This window comes from Trachurus trachurus (genome assembly GCF_905171665.1).
Source record: "Trachurus trachurus genome assembly, chromosome: 17".
Taxonomy (NCBI): domain Eukaryota; kingdom Metazoa; phylum Chordata; class Actinopteri; order Carangiformes; family Carangidae; genus Trachurus; species Trachurus trachurus.
Window position 1 is genome coordinate 11,350,408 of NC_139900.1, and position 21,129 is coordinate 11,371,536.

The 21,129-nt window shown below is 41.5% G+C and overlaps 1 protein-coding gene across 1 annotated transcript; it reads right to left on the bottom strand.

The window, feature by feature from the left end:
• Positions 1–1,206: 1,206 nt before the first annotated feature.
• On the bottom strand, positions 1,207–16,891 carry mppe1 (metallophosphoesterase 1). The gene is made up of 9 exons (XM_083991108.1): positions 16,213–16,891; positions 15,918–16,026; positions 14,356–14,459; positions 9,690–9,770; positions 8,428–8,536; positions 7,952–8,032; positions 4,596–4,718; positions 4,213–4,353; positions 1,207–2,145 (listed from the first exon to the last, which is right to left on the bottom strand). Exons 1-9 carry the CDS (start codon positions 16,470–16,472, stop codon positions 1,960–1,962), a joined length of 1,194 nt encoding a protein of 397 aa, XP_083847234.1. The 5' UTR covers positions 16,473–16,891; the 3' UTR covers positions 1,207–1,959.
• Positions 16,892–21,129: the final 4,238 nt, after the last annotated feature.

Sequence of the window (21,129 nt, forward strand, 5' to 3'; positions counted from 1 at the left end):
TTTCACACTTCCTGCCCTGTTACACCTGTGCACTCAGGTACGCTAGCAGCTGGGTGAAGCTCTGCTGTTCACTCCTAATCACATTAACACGCTTTTAAGTTTTTAGAGAGTTCACAATGAGAATGAGCAAACATCCACAACTGGGACGAAGTAGAAGATAATCAATAGCTGCAGAAACAACCCAGGAAACTACAAAACTAAATACTTAAGTGTCTTTTTTTTAACATTTGACAGGTTTTTACTGGTATCATTTTCAATTTCCTTGTAGAAAACATGATTGATTTGGTTGGTATGGTGTGTAATCGGTCCATAATACTGTGTACTGTACAGTATTGGTGTGTAGAATGAGAAAAAGGACACAACATATGATTTATATCACCTGAGCAGGTTTCCTGTTACTGTACCAGGTGTTAAGGCTGTAAACACTGTCAACCGTTTTTACAAAATGAGGTCTGATATATGAAAAAATAATAGTTCAATTGTATAATATATATTATAAACCTCAAATACAGTAATTATATAATATGTATTGCTGTAACACAGAATACATGATATATGTACAGTATAGCTCTAAATAATACATATTTTAGATCTCATGAGGTTTATTTGCTGAAATGAATTGGATAAGCGGAGTGGCGTTAAAGCAATTTTTATTCTTTAATCAATCAATTTGTCAATTAACAAGAAATAATTTTGAGCAGAAATGTTGAATGCTGCATCTCAAATGAGAGGATTCTGGTTTTATATCACTTAAAATGAATTATCTTTTACTTTCTGGCTATTGCTAGACAATTTCAAAATCTCACAATTTTTCTTGGACGTTTCATGGACTCTAAATAATAAGCAAGTTCTTAAAAAAAAAAAGAATCAATGAAGTAGTTGATGACCAATCATCTTATTTTATCTTATAAATTAGATATCTGACAGATTGAGGTAATTTGTCAGTATAAGTATGATTGTGATGCAACTCAGCGATGACCTAGATGTAAATACAGAGTGATGACAGTATAGATAAATGATATTGTCAAACCCTATCTGAGATAAAATTTGAGATTGATATTTTGTATTAATTTTATTTTATATTATCTTAATTTCTTTTGGTTACCGTGACATTTGACCATCCTGTGACATGTTGCTTTTCAGTCACACAGAAATACCAACACACACACACACACACACACACACACTATAAAACTCAAAAACACACCTTAAGATTCTGATTTATTATGTGCAGTTCATCAGAAACGTTTCAACAATGTGGCAAAAACCCTCACAAACATTTGGCACAGAAAGTCTGCAGTAAATATATTATTTTCAGATATGCATCATTTAAAAACAACGAGATAAACCTGGATGGATGAAGAGACGACGACAACAGAAACTAACACGTCAGATCACAATTAAACATCAGTGAGTGAGTGAGGCGGCGTCGACCAACAACTTTCACCCGACTTCACTTCACCACCTTCAATCAGATCAGGGACAGTAGTTATTACTATTTACATTATGTACTCGATTGATTTGTCTTAACTTTTACGCTGCACGTGTGTAATTTCTAATAATTCACATGTCGTGGGACAACTTCACCCGTCTGGGAGGTAAAACTTGTGATAAATAAACGTAACAGTTTGGCCCACATCTGCTTTGTGACCACAGGCAACAACCACAGCATCATCATCATCATCATCATCATCACCATCATCACCAGTGATAAAACTTTTTGAGTCCCTCAAAGACATTTAAAATATATACTCCGGTCCGTCACAGTGCCGTAAAACATCAGGACAAACAAAATTTGAGGTTGTATGAACAGATTTTTTTGGCCCCTTCAGCAGGAGGAGGAAGTCCCATTTGTCAAATCCTCGCATCAGGAAAACCAAACCAAACCAAACCGCCCCCCTTTTATTTCATGATGGCCTCGGTCGGTCCGGGAACGCGGTGCACTCTGGGTAACGTAGTTCACAGAGACTTGTGCTTCCCCAGCAGGCAGAGGCTGAAGCACTGCAGCAGGCCGTTCATCCACAGGCAGTGGGCCAGGATCAGCAGCAGCAGGCAGGCGCCGGCCGAGCAGTACACGCCGATCACCGTGCTCTCCTCCGGCAGGAAACACTTGGACAGAGCGTAACTGCCAGGCGACACTGACGCCTGGGGGACGGAGGGACAGAGGGAGGGAGATATTATATATTAACAACAAACAGGACATGTACAGGTGCATCTCCAGTAGTTTAAGTCAAAAAGTCCCAAACAAGTATTGAGTGCACATAGATGGACATAGCCTACTTTTTAGAAGGCCAACATTTCCATATTAAAAAATGCTTTTTAAAAAAAAAATTGGTCTTTTGTAATATTCACATTTTTTACTTTATTAAATGTAAGCCATAATCAATACAATTAGAAGAAATTAAATAAAGATATGAAATGTGTGTGTAATGGATCTATATAATGTATTAGTTTCACTTTTTGATCAGAAATACTGATTTAAAAAAAATCAATTTATCCATGTAATTTATTGAGATGCACCTGTAATTTAGAATAGAAAATATTTTATTAATCCCTAGGAGGGAAATCCAGATCGTCCAGCAGCTTACATAACCTAAAATAATATGATATAAATGATATAAAATGATATAACCTAACAAAAGGCATTAGGAATCTTAGGTACTATAACCAAAAAAGAGGTCCATTAAGTGGCTGTTCATACCATCATATTAGGCCTATGTCTTTGTATCATATGTAATATTAACAATTTTAGGAGTTTAGAAGACATTACTCCTTTATTTTGACTTATTTTTTTTAGCTCAAAGTAAATCTGAATGACCATAACAGGAAAACAAAAACAGCTCCATGTTCATCAAACTTGTTGATTTAATTCTGCAGTGGCTCCTGCGGCCACTTGGGGGCGGCAGAGACGAGCTGTGGAAACACGACACTGATGAATCATCATCGTCGTCATCATCATCTTTGTGACTTGATGTGATGAACAGCTGCGACGCTCATCTAACAGATGTGGAGCAACATTATCGGCGCTTGTGGTCTTTTAGCTCTGGTTTTGGTCTCAACCAGAGGAGGTTTTCACCAGCTCGTCTCTGATTGTCTAGTGAGTGAACAAGAAAAATTCCAGCCACCCAGATTAAGATTAAAGTCTGGAGATTCATCCTCAATTTACATTCTCACATTGTCATTTATGCTGTCATTATGATAATACTGATTATAGCTAAAGGCATAGTTCAACATTTTGGCAAACTGGCCCATTGCCATAATCCCTATAGTTTTAGCAGTAGGTTTGTTACCTTTAATTGCCGGTGCAAGCTATTTTTAGAACGGCGGAGCAGAGCAGCGAGCTGCTCAGAGCTACGCTACAGATGCTCATGGGATTTCTTGGTTTCCCTCATCAAACTCATCAAATACACAATCCAACAACTCCAAAACGCTCTGGTGGACAAGTTGTGACCTGCACATTCACCACACTATGAGATAATAACTGAACGTTACCACACAGAGTTGTTTTAGAGGTAAATTCATGCAAAACAGCTGATGCGCGTTCCCGTCATGAGCAGTTTTTCAGCAAGCAGTCTCTGCATTTACCTTGAAAACCACTCTTGTAACGTTCGGTTATCATCTCATAGCGTGGTGAATGTGCAGGTCACAACTTGTCCACCAGAGCGTTTTGGAGTTGTTGGATTGTGTATTTGATGAGTTTGATGAGGGAAACCCCCATTAGCCTCTGTAGCGTAGCTCTGAGCAGCTCGTGGCTCTGCTCCGCCGTTCTAAAAATAGCTTGCACCGACAATTAAAGGTAACAAACCTACTGCTATGACTATAGAGATTATGGCAATGGGCCAATTTGCCAAAATGTTGAACTATCCCTTTAATGCAAAACTATGAAATACAAAACCAAAACAAACAGACATAAAACAATAAAGATGTTATTGTCAATAACGAAAATAAAGAAGAGTCTAACAGGACCGACCATGACCATGAAGTCCACAGACAGAGCTGTTATAGCTGCTTTTAAGATTCAGATTTTTACATCATCTCTATAAACAAACCTCAGATGTCGTCCACTTTGTGCGTTTTAACCTTAATGCAAAACTGTGAAATATCAAACCAAAACAAAAAATAAAGATGTTGATACATTTCTACAGTGTAACAGGACCAGAGCTGCTGATCGACATCAGCGTCACCGAGCATCAGTCGTTGTTACTCACTCACCAGGATGAAGCTGGGGTTATTCCTGTTCCTCCAGCTGAAGGATGGCACGCTGATCTCCGGGTACTTGTTGTCATGGAGAACCTCACATCCGCTGTGGGTGTGTCCGCTCAGGATGAGGCGGGGCTTAAACCACTGCAGCAGCTGAGGAGACAAATCCACATCCAGCTCAGAGAGAGAGAGAGCGAGCGAGCGAGCGGTTGCTGCCGGTTTACATCATCATCATCACCGGCCCTCAGCATCACCATCATCACCTCCCGCTGTTTCTACACAACTGTCTGTCCGACAGCTGGCTGCTTTACTGTATCATAACGGGCCGAAACGGGCTCGGAAATACAGAACAAACACACAGAGGTGGTGTGACTAGACTGCAGACTGCTGCTCACCCTCTGTGAGGCCTCCTTCGACAGCACGTCATATTTCTCTCTGAACAACAGGTGTCGCTCTTCAGGTGGCGCAGCGTCCTGTCCTGTGCAGCCGGCGTCACTCACCCTGTACAGAGGATAGTGCTGGAGAGGAGAGCACAACAGTCAGTCAGTCAGGGAGAGAAACATGACTATTACAGTCTTCATCCAGATTTTAGTGATTTTTTAAATCATTAATTATATTTTGGTGTATCTCACAGAATGAACAGGAAAGACTGGAGATGTGCAGCAGAGGTCCTGAGACGGTTTACAGTCTAAATGTTGTGCAGCCATCAAACTAATGAAAAACAAACACTAATTTTGAAGCAGCTTATCAGTTTAATCATCAATCATTTTTAATATTAGGTAATTGTTGAAGCCATTTGTCAAAAAAATACTGGTCCCAGTGTCTAAAATGTAAAGACTTGTCTGTGTTTCTCTGGTTTATATCTTTGTAAATTGCATATTTTTGAGGTTTTCAATTGCTGGTTGAATTAATTTAGCAATCTGACAACTTTATTTACCGTTTTTCCACAGTTTCCAACACATAAGAACCAAATGATTAATTAATTAAATAAAAAAGCAGATTAATTATGAGAGCTTTTGAACACTATTTGTTTTGCATTAAGTCTTTTCAGCAGCTCCACAATTACATCAAGTGGAAACATTTTTAGACGCACTGTTTTTTAGAGTTCAGTCAGAGATATTTGGTTTCTTTAAAAACATTTGGATTTTTACCACCTGAATAAAAATGTGTGGGTTCCTTCCAGCTGTGGACGCAGCATGAGTTTTTAATGAAACCCAGTGGTGGATCAGTCATTTTTAGGATGTTATTAAACCTTTCAGAGCTCCATCTCCATCTGATAATTTAATCCCGTCATAGTTTCACTTTTATCAATGTAGCCTACTAAATTTATATTAAATGTTCTGTAAATGGATTTAGGCAGTAAAGTGTAGCCAACAACTATTTTCTATAACGTTACCGATACTGGAGTAGCTGCAGTGCATGTGCGACAGGGACCGCCCACAGGTGAGATGTCACGTGGTTCAGGTGGTCGCATCTTTACAAAATGTCCTCCACCGAAGAAACCAGTGTTTTGTGAAAAGGCCTCAAATAAAGAGACTTGTCAATATCCTTTACAGGTCAGGTGAGTAATTTAACTGCGACATGATGTCACACACCTGTTTTTATTAATGAGCGGCTACTGTAGCCATGGTAACTTCAGTTAGCTTATGCTTCCATCTGACATTTTTCATAGCTGGCTGCTAACATAGCTATAGTGCGGCAAATGCTAACGGTTTAACGGTTGTCGGTGATTTGTTGACTGACTATGGTGCGTACAGGTGAACTTTATTCACCTGTGCTTCTTGTGTCAGCTCCAGACCTCGGCCGAGTCCGGTTTTACCGAGAAGGAAACCCGTACATGATGCTCAGCAACCGCAGCTCCTCTCTCAACTTGTCCATCTCCTTTTTTACAGGTGAGTAATTTAACCGCGCCATGATGTCACACACCTGTTTTCATTAATGAGCGGCTACTGTAGCCATGGTTATGTCAGTAACCTAACATTACTTCCAACTGACATTTTTCATAGCTGGCTGCTAACATAACCATAGTTCGGCGGCAAATGCTAACGGTTTAACGGTTGTCGGTGATTTATTGACTGGTACGTACAGGTAAACTTTATTCAACTGTGCTTCTTGTTGAGAGTCAGGTTGCAGCCTCCTCTGGTTTCAGTGACACCTTGTCGACAGGTGGCGTGAAGGAAAAGGAGAAAGTTGTAGCAAAACGGAGACCGGAAGTTGTGGCTAATGAAGCGTTTGTTTGTTTGCTAGTGGTCGAATGCGACATCTAGTGGTCATTGCAGTTTATTTTATATTTATTTATATTTATTTCGAACAAGTGAAAAAAATAAGGCACAATCTCAGTTTGTTCCTTAGTTTAACATAAACAAATTGAAGAACAAAAATTGGAAACAAAAAATCACAAAAGCTTAATCATAGGCTTTTGAAAAAGAGTGAGAAGAAGCTGTGCTTATTGAATCCAACCGCTTTTTCACAAATCATGAATAAAGCACTTGTCCCACTTCCTTAAATTGCCCTTAATTGCATTGTTTGTGTTGCGTAAAAAAGAAAATGGAAGGTAAATAAGTAAGTTACTTGTTGTTTAAACACCCTCATGCATGTTTTTGTACTTTTAGGGACTAAACTATTCTAATGGCCACAAGGTCCCTAAACTTCAGGGAAATGTAGCCTGTATCAGGTATCATCAGGAAATGAGCTGGTTTGAATGTTGATCTAAAAAAAGTAAATTAATTTCTGCACAATGAACAGCTTGTACAGAAGTGTGTCGATAAAATTTAATATGCAAAAGAAAATTTAACTTCCTCGAGCACTTCGTTGCAGTGCAGTTTTCCTTTTGGTTTTTGACTGAAATTATGTATTTTATATAGCCTAAACGTGGTCCTGAAAGTGTGTGAGCAAGTTCCCAAACTCTTTGACATTTCCAAATTTACTTGGAGAAAAGGCTGCGAACCTTCACATTTCAGATTTGGGACCCTGCCAGATTATGACTCTTTGTAATAATAATAATAATAGGCTACTTTGACGCATGAATCTCAGTTGCTTAAACTGCTGCCAGCCTATAAAACCAAATATATGATGAATGATTAATTGTATAAATAACTCTTTCATGTAGGCTAAAAGTAAAGTAGTACAATGGTTCCCAAACCATTCGGCTTGTGAAACCTCAAAGTGAATATCAATGTGTCATCTATTCAATTAATTACGATGTCACAAGCAAAAAGGCCTTTGTTTAGTAAAAATCTATTGTTTCTGAATCTTTGTCATCGCACAACTCCTCAGATTTACCCTCGGGACATCTTGGTGTTATAATCCCTTTGATAGGGAAACGCTGTTGTAATTGATTAATCTTTTTTAGCACTTTTTCTTCTCCTGCCTGTTTTTCTTCCCCCTACCATCCCAAAGCGACACTGAAATATTACAAGGAGACCAAAAATTATCATAAAGGGACAAAAAGTGGACACAAACAGCCACAAAATAAACAAAGAGACACAAAACCGAAACAAATACAACATAAAACGATCAAAGAGAGATGTAAAATGACCACAGAGAACAAACAAACACAAAAAGACGACAGCTACGACAGGGAAGAAGAAAAATCCAGCATCTTTGTGAATTGAATTTCAAGGCTTTAAAACCGCTCTTTGGAAAGTGAATTCAACACTTTCAAGACTTTTTTGCGTCTTGCAGATTCCCAGGATGATGTCAAGTTTTCAGACATAAAGGAGTTCATTCAAAGAGGACACCTGCAGTTTACCTGTAACATGATGGGGGACGTGGGGGGATAGAGCTGTGAGCCTTCACAACTGTCCATCACGCCGCTGCCCGACTGCGAGTTCTGCAGGAGAGACAACATAAAGAATTCATCGGCTGTCTTCTCCACAAGCTCCTGACGTCTCCTCAAACATCAGTAAACACTCGGATATCTCTCCCGTCCTTCTGCTTTGAGAGAATTTGAATGCAGAAAAAGAGAGGAGCAATCAACTGCTGCTTTAAATGTGCGTTCACAAACACTGCATGAGAGTGAGAGGAACAAAACACCTGCTCCGACAGAGAACGACTGAGCTTTGGATATGAAAATGGCTGAGGTGTGTTTTTTTTCTCAGTCTTGCTCACATGACTTGACTTGTTCACACTCTATGAGCAGCAGCAGCAGCAGCAGAGTGTGTTCGAGGCGCTGACAGTGTGAAAATGTGCCACCGACGACTTCCCCCCCCAAAAAAGTCCTCCCACCTGAAGAGAACAGTTGAGGTCCCTGGAGAGTTTGATCAGCTCCTTCTCCACCGACTGGCAGATGGGACACCCGTCGCCGTGCAGGGCCACGCTGTTCACCAGCAGAAAACTGAGGAGGAGAGAAAAACAATCTCAGGGACTCCACTGTGAAAAACACACACGGTGCTTCGGTGCCGCAGCAGAGACGCAGCATGTTACAGTGTTTTTACTGAGGCTTCTCAATCCTGGATGGAGGAAACTAAAGCATAGCTGTTCATCCATTTTCAATAGCTATATGTGATCAACATTTATGAGCACACCTCGCCATAAAGTAGCATGATTGCTGTGTTGAAGTATTGTTAAGTCTATATCGTTAGCATCTTGTTGCATTTATGTCAAACAAGTGCAGCGCTGTGGGAAAAGATTCTCTCCTCAGGGACAATAAAAGTCAAATGATAAGCAACTAGTTCACCTATACTATGTGTTTAAGGTCACTTCCTCTTAATATGGAGTGCACCGTGATAAAATTACACACTGGTCAGCTCATATAAATACACATATTTGTCATATGTCACTACAGGAGGAAAGTAATTAGTGTAAGTTGTTTTTAAACAAAAGGATTATGGCCAATATTGTTCATAAAATATATCCTAAATACTTTAGATAAAATAGGACTGCCTTAATATCCCATTTTCACTATGCAATTATTGTGGAAGACAGAACTCACAATAATATTGCAGTATCTATAGAAATAATATTATTATTGATAATAATAATAATAATCGTCTCTTTTTTAAACTAGGCAACCAAATGAACTCATGAACAAAAGATTTACAAGGCCTGATATCTGCCACCACAGTAATATTATCATGTTTCCCTGTGTAGTAATTTTAATGTTTACTTTTTCTTTAATAGTTAAAATAAGGTTTTTTTTGTATTAAAAGTAAAATTAAACATTCCCCTGATTTAAAGGATTTACCGTATAAGCAGCCTAATAAAAAGGAGATTTCTTCAAATTTGAGAGTCCATACTGATACACAAGCATATAAATAGCGTATTACTACATATATACTTACTATATACTACTATATTACTACTATTGTATATATACTTCAGTATACTCCAGAACACAATGTCTCTACAAATGTCTGTTGTCCTGTTTTAAAGGCACTTATTTTTTTTGGCACAGACTGACTCAGAGGATTAAACTCGTGACCTCTCAGCCGCTGCTGTGTCACATGTGTGCCCTGCAGCTCGTGTCCCTCCGCCCGCCCGCCACTCACTTCACTCCCTTTTTGGTGACAATCCTGGTGGAGGAAGCGTTGAAGACCTTCTCAAAGCGCTGCAGCTTGAACCAGTCCATCCTGGCAGGGAGACACAACACAAACACACAAAAAAAAACCTGGTGCTCAGTCTGTCACGTCTGTCTGTCACACACTGTTACATAAGGGTGTCACTTCCTGCTGCGCAAGTCAAATCAAAGCACATATGAGTGGCTGCATGTCTGCATAATCCCACATTTCTGAGTCACAGGCATCAAAAACTGAACTGTGGGACGGCTCCATGCATCTCCACCTCCTTTTTTGTTTTCACTGCGTCCCCTGAGAAATTAGCGATAACGCTGCTCTTCCAAAAAAAACACTGGTGCACACACAGGGGGTGGACACCAGGAACGCAACATCTCTGCAATATAGTGAAATCTAATTAAGCTACACCAACATAAAGACTTTAGAAATTACCATAAATATATCTGCACCATAGTTTTATGCATATGACAGATCAAATCAAGGAAAGCTTATATACATGTTTTTTTAGTACGTTTTATTCAGTGTCTTAAAGGGATAGTTCAACATTTTTGAAAATTGGCCCATCGCCATGATCCCCCTAGTAATAGCAGTAGGTTCGTAACCTTTAATTGTTGGTCCAAGCTGCTTTTAGATCGGGGGAGAAGAATACCGAGCGGCGCAGCTACACTACGGAGGCTAATGGAATTTCTTGGTTTTGCTCATCAAACTCAGCAAATACACAACCAAAAAACTCAAAAACGCTGTGGTGGACAAGTTGTGACCTGCACATTTACCACGCTATGAGATAATAGCGGAAAGTTAAGAGAAGTGAAGCAAATACTCGGAACTACTTTCTTCAGTGAACCACTGGTCGGAGGGACACAGTGTGCGCACCTCAGCCAGTGCCGTAGTATACGGTAGTGATGCGCGGGCCAAGAAATCTTTACTTTATTTGCGGTGCGGGTCGGGGCGGGTCATTAAAAAAACTGACGATGAAGTCCAGAGTGTGTTATCAGGGCCGCGCTGATGTTGACGGGAAAGCCGGCGGAGGTGTGAGGGAACCGGATGAGACAGCGGCTGGGAGCATCAGCAGAGCGGGGTTGGTTTCACTGAGAGCAGGGACTGGGGAGGACGAGAGGCGGCGGCCACCGCGGCTGCTACACGCTGCACTGTGACTCTCCCGCTCCTCATGAGCTCCACAGTCCACACTGACAAGCTACCGGCAACACAGCACCTCTGTCTGCCCTTTCAAAGTAAAAAGGGCCGCTGTCTGACGTTTAATAGCAGCGGGGCGGGTCGGGGCGGGTTGTGAAAATAGATGCGGTGGTGCGGGGCGGGCTGGGGCGGGTCAGAATACTTCATAGATGCGGGACCCGCGGGTTGGAAAAAAACCCGGCCCGCGCATCACTAGTATACGGACGTATCTGCAGTAAACAGGCGCTTTTGAAATCACTCCGCCGAGCAGCCGTCTAGAGTGTAAAGTCCGACTTTGCCTCTAAAACAACTCCATCTCGCAACTTTCCGCTATTATCTCATAGCGTGGTGAATGTGCAGGTCACAACTTGTCCACCACAGCGTTTTTGAGTTTTTTGGTTGTGTATTTGCTGAGTTTGATGAGCAAAACCAAGAAATTCCATTAGCCTCCGCCCTCCGTAGTGTAGCTGCGCCGCTCGGTATTCTTCTCCCCCGATCTAAAAGCAGCTTGGACCAACAATTAAAGGTAACGAACCTACTGCTATTACTAGGGGGATCATGGCGATGGGCCAATTTTCAAAAATGTTGAACTATCCCTTTAATTCCTATATTATTATTATTTAGTTAAATATTTCAGATTTTCAATATAATAATCATATTTCCTTAAATGCCGTCTCCTTATATGATTATCTAAATAAATGGTCTCCAATCTGGAGGTCTGGCCCCCGCGCAGACAGGTCACAAGCTAAATGTGAAGGGTCGAGAGTAGATCACCGATTTAAAAGACCAAAAGCCTTTTTTTGTTCAGTCTCATTCAATTATCTGTAATTTCTGGTAACAAAAGTTATTCAAATTATGTTCGGAGATAAAAGGAACGTGTAACCTTTGAGAGGACGAGAGGTGACTTTCTTTTATTGTTTTGTTTTGTTTTTAAAGGTTCACAAAGGCCCCCAAAAAAAAAGCTTGACAGAACTGAACAATAACTGGCACAGTAAAATCTTACCAGTCGCACTAGTGACTTGCAAAACAATTACCTTGTGTTATTATTGTGTTTTTGCCTATAATGAGTCAAATTTGAGACTTGAGATTTGAGACCAAATCCCCAAAAATGATCAGGATTAGTCTTGAAAACCACGGTCGAATGGTCTGCCTCGTTTTATTTTGAAACTACCTGTGATTGGACTTGTGATTGCCGGCCCTGCCTCGATTAGTTTCACCTGTTTTCAATTAGCTTCGCCTTCCCCGTGCGTTTAGTCTGTGTGTTGTTTCCCTCTGTCAGTTTGTTCCCTGGTGTTTCCTTCTGCATCTGCTGCCTGATTTTTGTTTCCTGGTGTCTTCCCTTTGTGTCAGTCACCACCAGAGTGTTTTTTTTTTCTCGCTCTTCCTGTTATCTGTTCCTACTGATTTGCCTGCCAGCTCAGCTACTCACCTTCATCCACCTGTCTTCCTGTGAGCTTATCTTCATTTATTAAAGACAGCTCGGCTGGATCTGCCTGCCTCTCTCTCTCTCTCTCTCTCTCTGTTTGGCTCCTCTCTCCCCGTGCCGTGACAACAAGTTAAGTTTTTATGTAACCACAGGAGTGTAAACTCCTCCTCAGGTCTTTAAAGGATCAGACTGGTGTGTGTTTTTAAATCAAACTGTTAACAAATCCCATGAAAGGACCAAAAACCACAATCTGTTGGTCTCTCAACATTATTGTAGGCTACTAATGATCACTTATATTATCAATCTGAAAAAGAAAACTTCATTTCCTGCAGCATCTGGGCACTGGTGTGTTTAAGGGATAGTTCAACATTTTGGCAAATTGGCCCATTGCCATAATCCCTATAGTTTTAGCAGTAGGTTCGTTACCTTTAATTGTCGGTGCAAGCTGTTTTTAGAACGGCGGAGCAGAGCCATGAGCTGCTCAGAGCTACGTTACGGAGGCTCATGGGATTTCTTGGTTTCCCTCATCAAACTCATCAAATACACAATCCAACAACTCCAAAATGCTCTTATGGACAAGTTGTGACCTGCAAATTCACCACGCTATGAGATAATAACAGAACGTTACACAACAGAGTTGTTTTAGAGGCAAATGCAGAGACTGCTTGCAGGAAAACTGCCCCTGACGGGAACGCACATCAGTGGTTTTGCATGAATTTACCTCACAAAGCACCTCCGTCTCATAACGTTCCGCTATTATCGCCGTTCTAAAAACAGCTTGCACCGACAATTAAAGGTAAGAACCTACTCCTAAAACTAAAGGGATTATGGCAATGGGCTAATTTGCCAAAATGTTGAACTATCCCTTTAAGTAAACTTTACTTCATACATCAGTAAATGACGTGTTTGTCTGAACTGTTTTCACCAGATTAATACAAAATCATTCATTTATGCCGCAGGTTATTATGACCCAAAGTTACATTTTGTTGCTAGGCGACATCTAGTGGCTGTAATTATGACGTGGACGAAGGGAAAAGGTAAAGCAACTGCATCGTAGCCATGACAACAAAAATCATGTAATGTTGAGGAAGTACTTTAACCTAAATCAGGATTTTTATTTCTTCTTCAATCTATCCAAACCATGACTGACTGTAACCACGGTGACAAACAGTACTACGCCTCTCTCTCCTGTGTTATTAACGTAACCGTGACAACAACTAATGGGCGCTATTTAAAGGACACACTGTCATGGGTCATATGAAAAGGGTTGGGGGAGAAAAAATGTGACTAATACAGGTTTGATATAGTGGTGAATATTTATTTACATCGACTTGACTGAATGAATCTGAGGTTGAGGATGTAAACACACTCATTATGGTCTGTATTTTTCACCCGGTGCAACTGTGTAGGTCACTGACGTATAATTTTGGGATATAACGCAGTAGTGAGATGCACAGTAGCAGGAGTGTTTGCTCCTTTCATTATTCCATTGTTGTTTATCTCATCATGGGATTTGTCGACAAATTTGTAAAATAATGCCAATTCTTTTTTAAAAGCTATACATTTCCAGCTTAACCTGCATTTTTCTTTTTCGTTTTTCACTGCATCCATCCCGCCCCTCATGAATCTCAGCTGCTTCCCTTCTGACTGGCTCAAAACCAAAATGTTTAGAAGGTTATGCAACGTGGACAAAGTCCTTCCATTAAAACCACCGGCTGCCTCTGCGATGTAACAGTGAGAGGCTTTTTATTGACATTTTCCTGGCAGTGTCTTCTTTACTTACAAAAACTTCCTGAGTCCAAAAAAAAAAAAAAGACAAGAAAACATGAATAGACTGTTATCAGATATTTTTGTAAGTAGGGCAAAGAATAACGCTAAAAACATCATCCTCATCAGGCCGAGGAGGGATTCTGGGGACTGATAAGTAGTGAAATCAAGGTCGGTTTAATCTGTCCCTGAACTCTCGCCTGGATCGCTCGGTATCCCTGCACAAAGGTGACATATCATACGACAACAAAAAAACGCTGCAAATCTGGTTCTTACTCATAGTGGAAACCGATGTCATGGTTCCCGACCAGTACAACCAGTTCTGTGTCAGTGGAGTGCCTGAACATCCTGTGGAAGCGCCGCACGTCGTCCTCCCAGTGCTGTGGAAACAACAACCACACAACAACCACCGCACAAACATCAGAGTCAGTCATTAAGGAAGTTCATGAGAGTTAATGGGGTCTCTGGGGGTCACGGGGGCCCCCTGTGGGTGACCCCGGCTGCTTTGATTCAGACCTCGGATTCAATTTTGCACCTACAGGGGCCGAAGCTGCACATAGGGATCTCTTTAATTAACTCTTCATCAGTGCTGTGGGTTTACGTGTTCTTCACACTGATGATGTGACTCTCCGACACTACACTTAGTCCGTCATTGATCATCTAAATCATCTAAATCATCGTCATTTAAAAGACATTTATCAAGCAAAAAACACCAAATATTTGCTTCTTTCAGTTTCTCGAACGTGAGAATCTTCTGCTTTTTTTTAAGGATCCGAACCCTAACTATCACCGATCAACCTTTCAAAGTCATTTATCAGGCAAAATGTGAAATATTTGTTGGTTTCAGGTTCAAAAATGCCTCTTCAATCTTATTTTAAATGGGATGCATCCGAGTTTTGGGCTGTTCAGACTAACTAAACCAGGCATGAGGAAGCTGAGGATGCTTAACCAATGAGAATCATTTAAAGTCAAATCCACTCTGGCTTTTTTCAGATGATAAGCCTTTAGGGAACTTGACGTCTTTCATTATCGAGAAAATAATTAAGAGGCGTGATCAATACTGGAAATATTTTCTTGGTTTCAGACAGAAGCCATCATTATTGTCGGTTTGGTTGTTGGTAACTCCAGAGTCGTTATTTCTCACTGTGCTCTGACACGTCGACCAAACAATAAAAGGATTAGTCCAGAAAATAATGGACAGATTGAGTCATAATGAAAACAATCACCAGTTGCAGCTCTTCTCTCTCCCTCCCTCTCTCTCTGGAAATTAAAAGATTTGAGGGAAAACTCCTCAGAATGCAAAATTAGACGAGATGCAAACCGAGTGTAAAAAAACTGAGTGAAGGCAGCTGAAGGGGGAACATAGTAGATTAGTGAAGATTTTCTAGCCTGCCAGCTCTGTTTCCTTTTTTAATGAGGCGTTCTCTCTCTGTGCTGCACTTGCTCGTCTTGATGGATCCTTTTTGACAATCCAAGTGAGAGATGTGTGAATTCCCAGGGGGATTTTTTTTTCTTTTCCTAAAGCAGGATGAGATGATGAGGGGCTGATGATGAGAGGATGCAGGCTGCAGCGAGACTGTTGCTGCTGCTGCTGCTGCTGTTGTTGTTGCTCCTGCCTCCTGCATCCTGCATCCTGCATCCTCTCTGGCCTGGATGCTTCAAGATCATGATGCTGCATGGTGCTGACCGGAGAGCACTGGCCTCTGCTCCTCTCTTCCACCTCCACATCCCTGTTGTCTCTCAAAGCATCACCACCATTATGAGCACTGTGGTTTTGCAGACGCATCAAGAAGGATGTAAAAAAAAAAAAGAAGAAAGAAGAAGCAGCAGTACGTTACCTTTTGCGAGCTCCACTTTCCTTCGTCGAAGATGTCCCCGAGAATAAAGACTACTTCGGGCCTGAGCAGCCACAGAGCCGTCTGGAAAGCCCGCTCCATCTGCCATTCCCTGCGCGTTTGGATAACACAAGTCAGCGTTATGTCTTGTTTTTGTTTACAAACCGGAGCTCCTGCAGATCGAGCCCCAGTCAGACCGGGCGGACGGACGGACACAGGAGGAGAGGAGGGAGGAGGGGAGGGGGGAGATATACCAGCGTGCATGCCCCTAAAAATAGAAATCAAACGCTGTCATTACCTCCGGAGCTTGTCGAACCAGTGTCCCCCGACGGCTCCCAGGAGGTGCGTGTCGGACAGCACCATAGCGCGGACCGCCGAGTCCGCCGCTGGCCCGCCGCCGTCGATGCCCTCTCCGCCCCGGGCAGCATGGCTGATCTTCGGCCAGGCGCACTTGAGGATGGTCGGGAAGTAGATGAGATACTCGCAGAAGAAGAAGGCGCCGCCGACCACCAGGATCAGCACCACCGCAACCATCCATCTGACGCTAAACCTCGGCATTTCTTTGTTATTCGGCGTTTGGGATGCCCTGAACTGGCGCACTGGTGGCGATGGAGCGGTCCATGAGGCATCTTCACCTCTTCCACCGGACCCGACTGCTCAGGTCTCCGGCTGCTGGATGATGCTCATGGCAGGTTGACACAGTGAGGATAAAAGAAACAAAAGCTCCGGAGTCCAAAAAGGGGGGGACGAGATGAGACGTGAGGGAAAAGGCTGAGGATGGTCCTCTGCTCCCAGAGAGAGAGAGACACACACACACAGAGAGAGAGAGAGAGAGCCGGGGAACCGTCAGCTGCCGCTGTTTCACAATCACAGCAGCGCTCCGCTCCGCTCACTGTGGTCAAGTTAGAGTCAACACTTCCGCTGCTGGGTTTTCAAAATAAAACAGTAGACGCACTTTGTAACGGTATCCCACCATAATAACACTACCCTATAGATGTAATGAGCGTTTTTTTTTAAAGTGTTGCATCTGGTCGATTTGATTTTGGTTGATAATATGACTGCAGCCCAATGATTTATTTTATTCTGATTGTTTGTTGTTTTAAAAATCTGAAAATAGCGAGAAATTCAGACCGAGACATTCACAATGCTTATTTCATCCATCCAGCCAATCCACATTTTACTTGCACTTAAAAATTAATTAGCCTACAAATAAACAAAAATGGTTTGTATACTACCAACAAGAGTAGTAGTGACATTTGGGAAGCTGTAACCATGTCTAATGTTAAGGCTTTTGCATCAAAAACGACTTAAATGATTATTCAAAAATATTAGGACAGTATAGGCCTATATTGGAGAGTAAGCTTCTTGAGCCCCAAAGCAGATGTTTAAAACTGGGTTGTGCAAAGGTGAGATGCTATAATGATACATCCTTTATGTAAGGGGACAAAAGGTGAAAAAGGTTGGGTAGCACAGTTGAATTTAATAATCAAGTATTTTGTGAGTAAAATAAAAGATAACTTATAGGCTAGTGGAATAAGCTATATGAAGCAATAGAATGGAAATCCTTAAATGAAATAGCTACTGTACGCGTGTCCTGAAATAGTTGGGTATAAATAAAAGCTCTACTCTTTGTGTATTCATTTTCTATCAGCAAATTTAACTCAACTCAAGAGCAAAAACAGCAACTTCCGGTCTTATTCTTGCTCACAACTGCGAGCTTGACTTTTTTTTTCTCCCCCCTTTCTTTCAGGCATTTAGGAAGGAAATGTATGGGATGCCATATGAGGAAGCTCAGAGTACTTGAACTCCAAGTTATGAAATGGCTGTGTTTTCACCCTGACTATTACTATTATTCTTACTAAGTCCTACCTTGATTGATAAATCCGATCAGTGACCAGTAAAGCTGGCATCAGCCCACACAGACGCACAAACACTGACAGAGGGAAAGGTGCCAACAACTATGGGACAAATGAGATTAAGTGATTAAGAGCAGAAATCTAATCACCAGGGGGTTGTGTGTGTGTGCAGGGACTCGAACCACTGAGGAGTTTCACACAGAAAAAACCTCTCTAACAGGACCGTGCTAATTATGGCCACAGAGTAGAGTTACCTGCTGAACCAGTTGGGTTGCAGTGCCCACGCATCACGTCTGCATGCTCAAGGACAATAATTTTTTTGTGTGACTTTCACACCCAATCCAAACATTCATAGTATGATTATTTGACTCATCCATCCAGAGACAGGAAGCTGAAGCAGTGAAAGTAGAGCACTGCAGCAGCACAAAGGGAAATTGAAGCACAGCAGCCTGATTCAAGAGAAAGGCATCTCAGTATGTCAGAGCCAAAAGGGTGGAGTCTCGAAAACTTCTCTGCACCCCAGATGTGCGTGATGGGTTCACTCCATTCAACCAGTTTGACAACATTGCTTTTATGTCAACTTGCATTAAAAGTCCTCAACTCGCTCTCTCTCCGTCTCGCTTTCACCTTTAAACCTTTAACAACACAGCTGTTCTCTGCCTATATACCCTCGGCGTTCAGGCCAAAGGAAAATGCCCGGAGAGTTTTTCAGAAACACCAAACCACCACACCACAAATACTAACCAACAATGAGTTGTATTTCTTTATTTAGAGCTGATCTTCTTTAGGCGAAAACAACAAAGAAACACCATTTACAATCCTTTATGTTACAAATCCTGCCTCCACTCACTGCAGGGTCGGGGCTGGACTGACCTCCTACACAGGGGGCAAAACCCCCGGGGCGACTTTTATTAGGAGCCTTTTGTCCTCATTTCCCTCTAGAGGTCTGGGGTCCCTTTGTGTGTGTGCGTGTGGTCAGCTCAGCCTTGGTCAGTATCTGGCAATCTGTAGTTGGGTTCAACATACTGTATGCAACCAGCAAAAAACACCGAAACTGAAGTCGAACAATACATATCTTTCATTCATTTCCCTGTTGAATAATGTCATTACTTATGAATGTTGCTCAGAGGTGTGCAAGTACAAACACATAATGTGTAGGTGCAGGGCTACTGACAAAGCGAACGCCTGCACACACACCGACACCGATTCCTGAGAGGTGAATCGGTCCAGAAAGTGTAGGAGGAGCAGACACAATGATGAAATATGCAATATGCATAATGCAATTCAATGCACAACATTCATCTCAGCCGTTCAGATTTATGGTAAAGCATTCGGTTGATTGCTAACATACATTTATGTTAGTGTTTATTAACAGGAAAAGATGCTGGGTGTTAGTTTAGTCAGATACAGTGTTTGAAGTGTCGTAAAACTGATTATGTATCTATATTACGTTATGACGGCACCCTTACACTTCCGCTTTTATGTATTTGTAATGTACTTCAGTGATAAGTTTGAGCATGTCTGATAATGAGGGAGAACTCCTCTTAATGATTTGCCATTGCTTACATTAAGTAGTAATAAAAAACAAAGTCTGTGCAGCTGAAGGCGAGGACCCTTCACACGTCAGACGCTCTGGTCGAACTCCAAAAGGTACCGGACCATGAATTTACCCATAATATTTTTCAATGGTGACTGATTAAATCATTGTACTGGCTCCCTCCAGGGTCACAGATGACATTTAACTGTTCACAGGCTGAATTATACTGCAGCTCGATGGGAACAATCATCTGAAATGCCCTCGAACCATTCGCTGTTTTCATGGAGCCTGTCGGCGGCACGCGATGTGGAACAAACTGGGATGAAAAACATTGTCCGTTTAAATAACAGCTGTGGCTTTTTACACTTCACGCCCACAACTTCTCAACATGATCAATATTTTTTAAAGTTTTAAAAAGCTCCACTCTGCTGAGAAGTAGAGTAAAAGGTTGAATCGTTTCATCATTTTTCACTCCCCTCAGCCTAGAGGTAGTTGAATTTAAAATTTAAATACACTGAGAGTCTAAAAATATTCCTCAAGAGTGGTGCTTTTTAATTGTAGAGCGTGTGAAGTTGCCAAAAACCTCCATAATCGGATAATAAATGCCGAGGACGTGACCTCGGTCTACTCAAAGGCACCTTTTCTTCAAATGTTCAGAAACCACGGAGTCGTTAACCTCCCAAACGAAGGTGACAAAAGGACAATTTCCATGTGACTCTCATTAGCATATTAGAGAGAGAGAGAGAGAGAAGCATCCTGTTGGCGTTCGCAGGAGCTGCTCACAGTGTGTGCTGCTTCTCTCTGATTCTGTGTCAAACCAGATTTGATTCATGTTACATTAGTCGAGCTGCTCGGCCTCCAGACGCTCATTAGAAGCAGTTTCTGCAGATGTTATGCAGTATGAAGGGGGGTGGTGGTGGTGGTGGGGGGTGTAACTGTAAGTTCCCGTCTCTTCAGGCCTGCCAACGCTGTTTCACCACAGGTGAATTTAAATGCGAGTGACTCAGCTCGCCTGTCGTTCGTTCACAGGAATAGTTTCCCTACAGATGTGATGGTGGATCTGAGGTGAAGAACCTGCACTTTTTTTCTCTTTTTTTGTTTTTTTTCACAGACAGATCAAGTTTAAAACTGAATCCAGGAGCTGGTCATCTGTTTAGGCTGCATTTTTGGGTGGGCAATTTATGTTCTGACTCTGTGCTGAAGTTGATAATGAGTTTTGACAGTGGTTAAACTCTCAAAAAGGCTGTCCATGTGTTTCTATAAATTATGAAAAATGAATGTGTCTAACGCATCAGTGAACATCAAAATGAAACTAATCTTTCCTCCAATAACTTCAAGTTGGACATTTACTGAAACAAGCTTATTCACTTTCTGCAGTGTGTTGGATAACAAGCTCAACACAACTGTCATGTCTATGGTATAGCTGAGTGAGGCCAAACTGAGGAGGTTTTTTTCTTAGCTTAGCACAAAGACTGGAAACGGGGGGAAACTGTTAGCCTCAATCAGTCTGAAAGCAAAGAAGAAGAAAAAATCAATACCTACAGGCAAATCTAAAGCTCTCTCATTAAAACCAAAAACCAAAGTGTAAAAGCAGCATGTTGTGGTTTCACTGGCAGCTGTGTGCCTGACTATTTTTTTTATTTTTTGGCTTGAACCAGTTGAAATTGCACAAAATTTACTTCTCCAAGCCAAGAAACAGTTTGGCAAGTAAAACAGCAAACTGGCATTTTACACTTTTGTTTGAACACTCAGCAAGAAAACACACTTCTTTCATAAAAAGGGTTTTAACTATTCCTTTAATTTTACATGTTACCATATTACC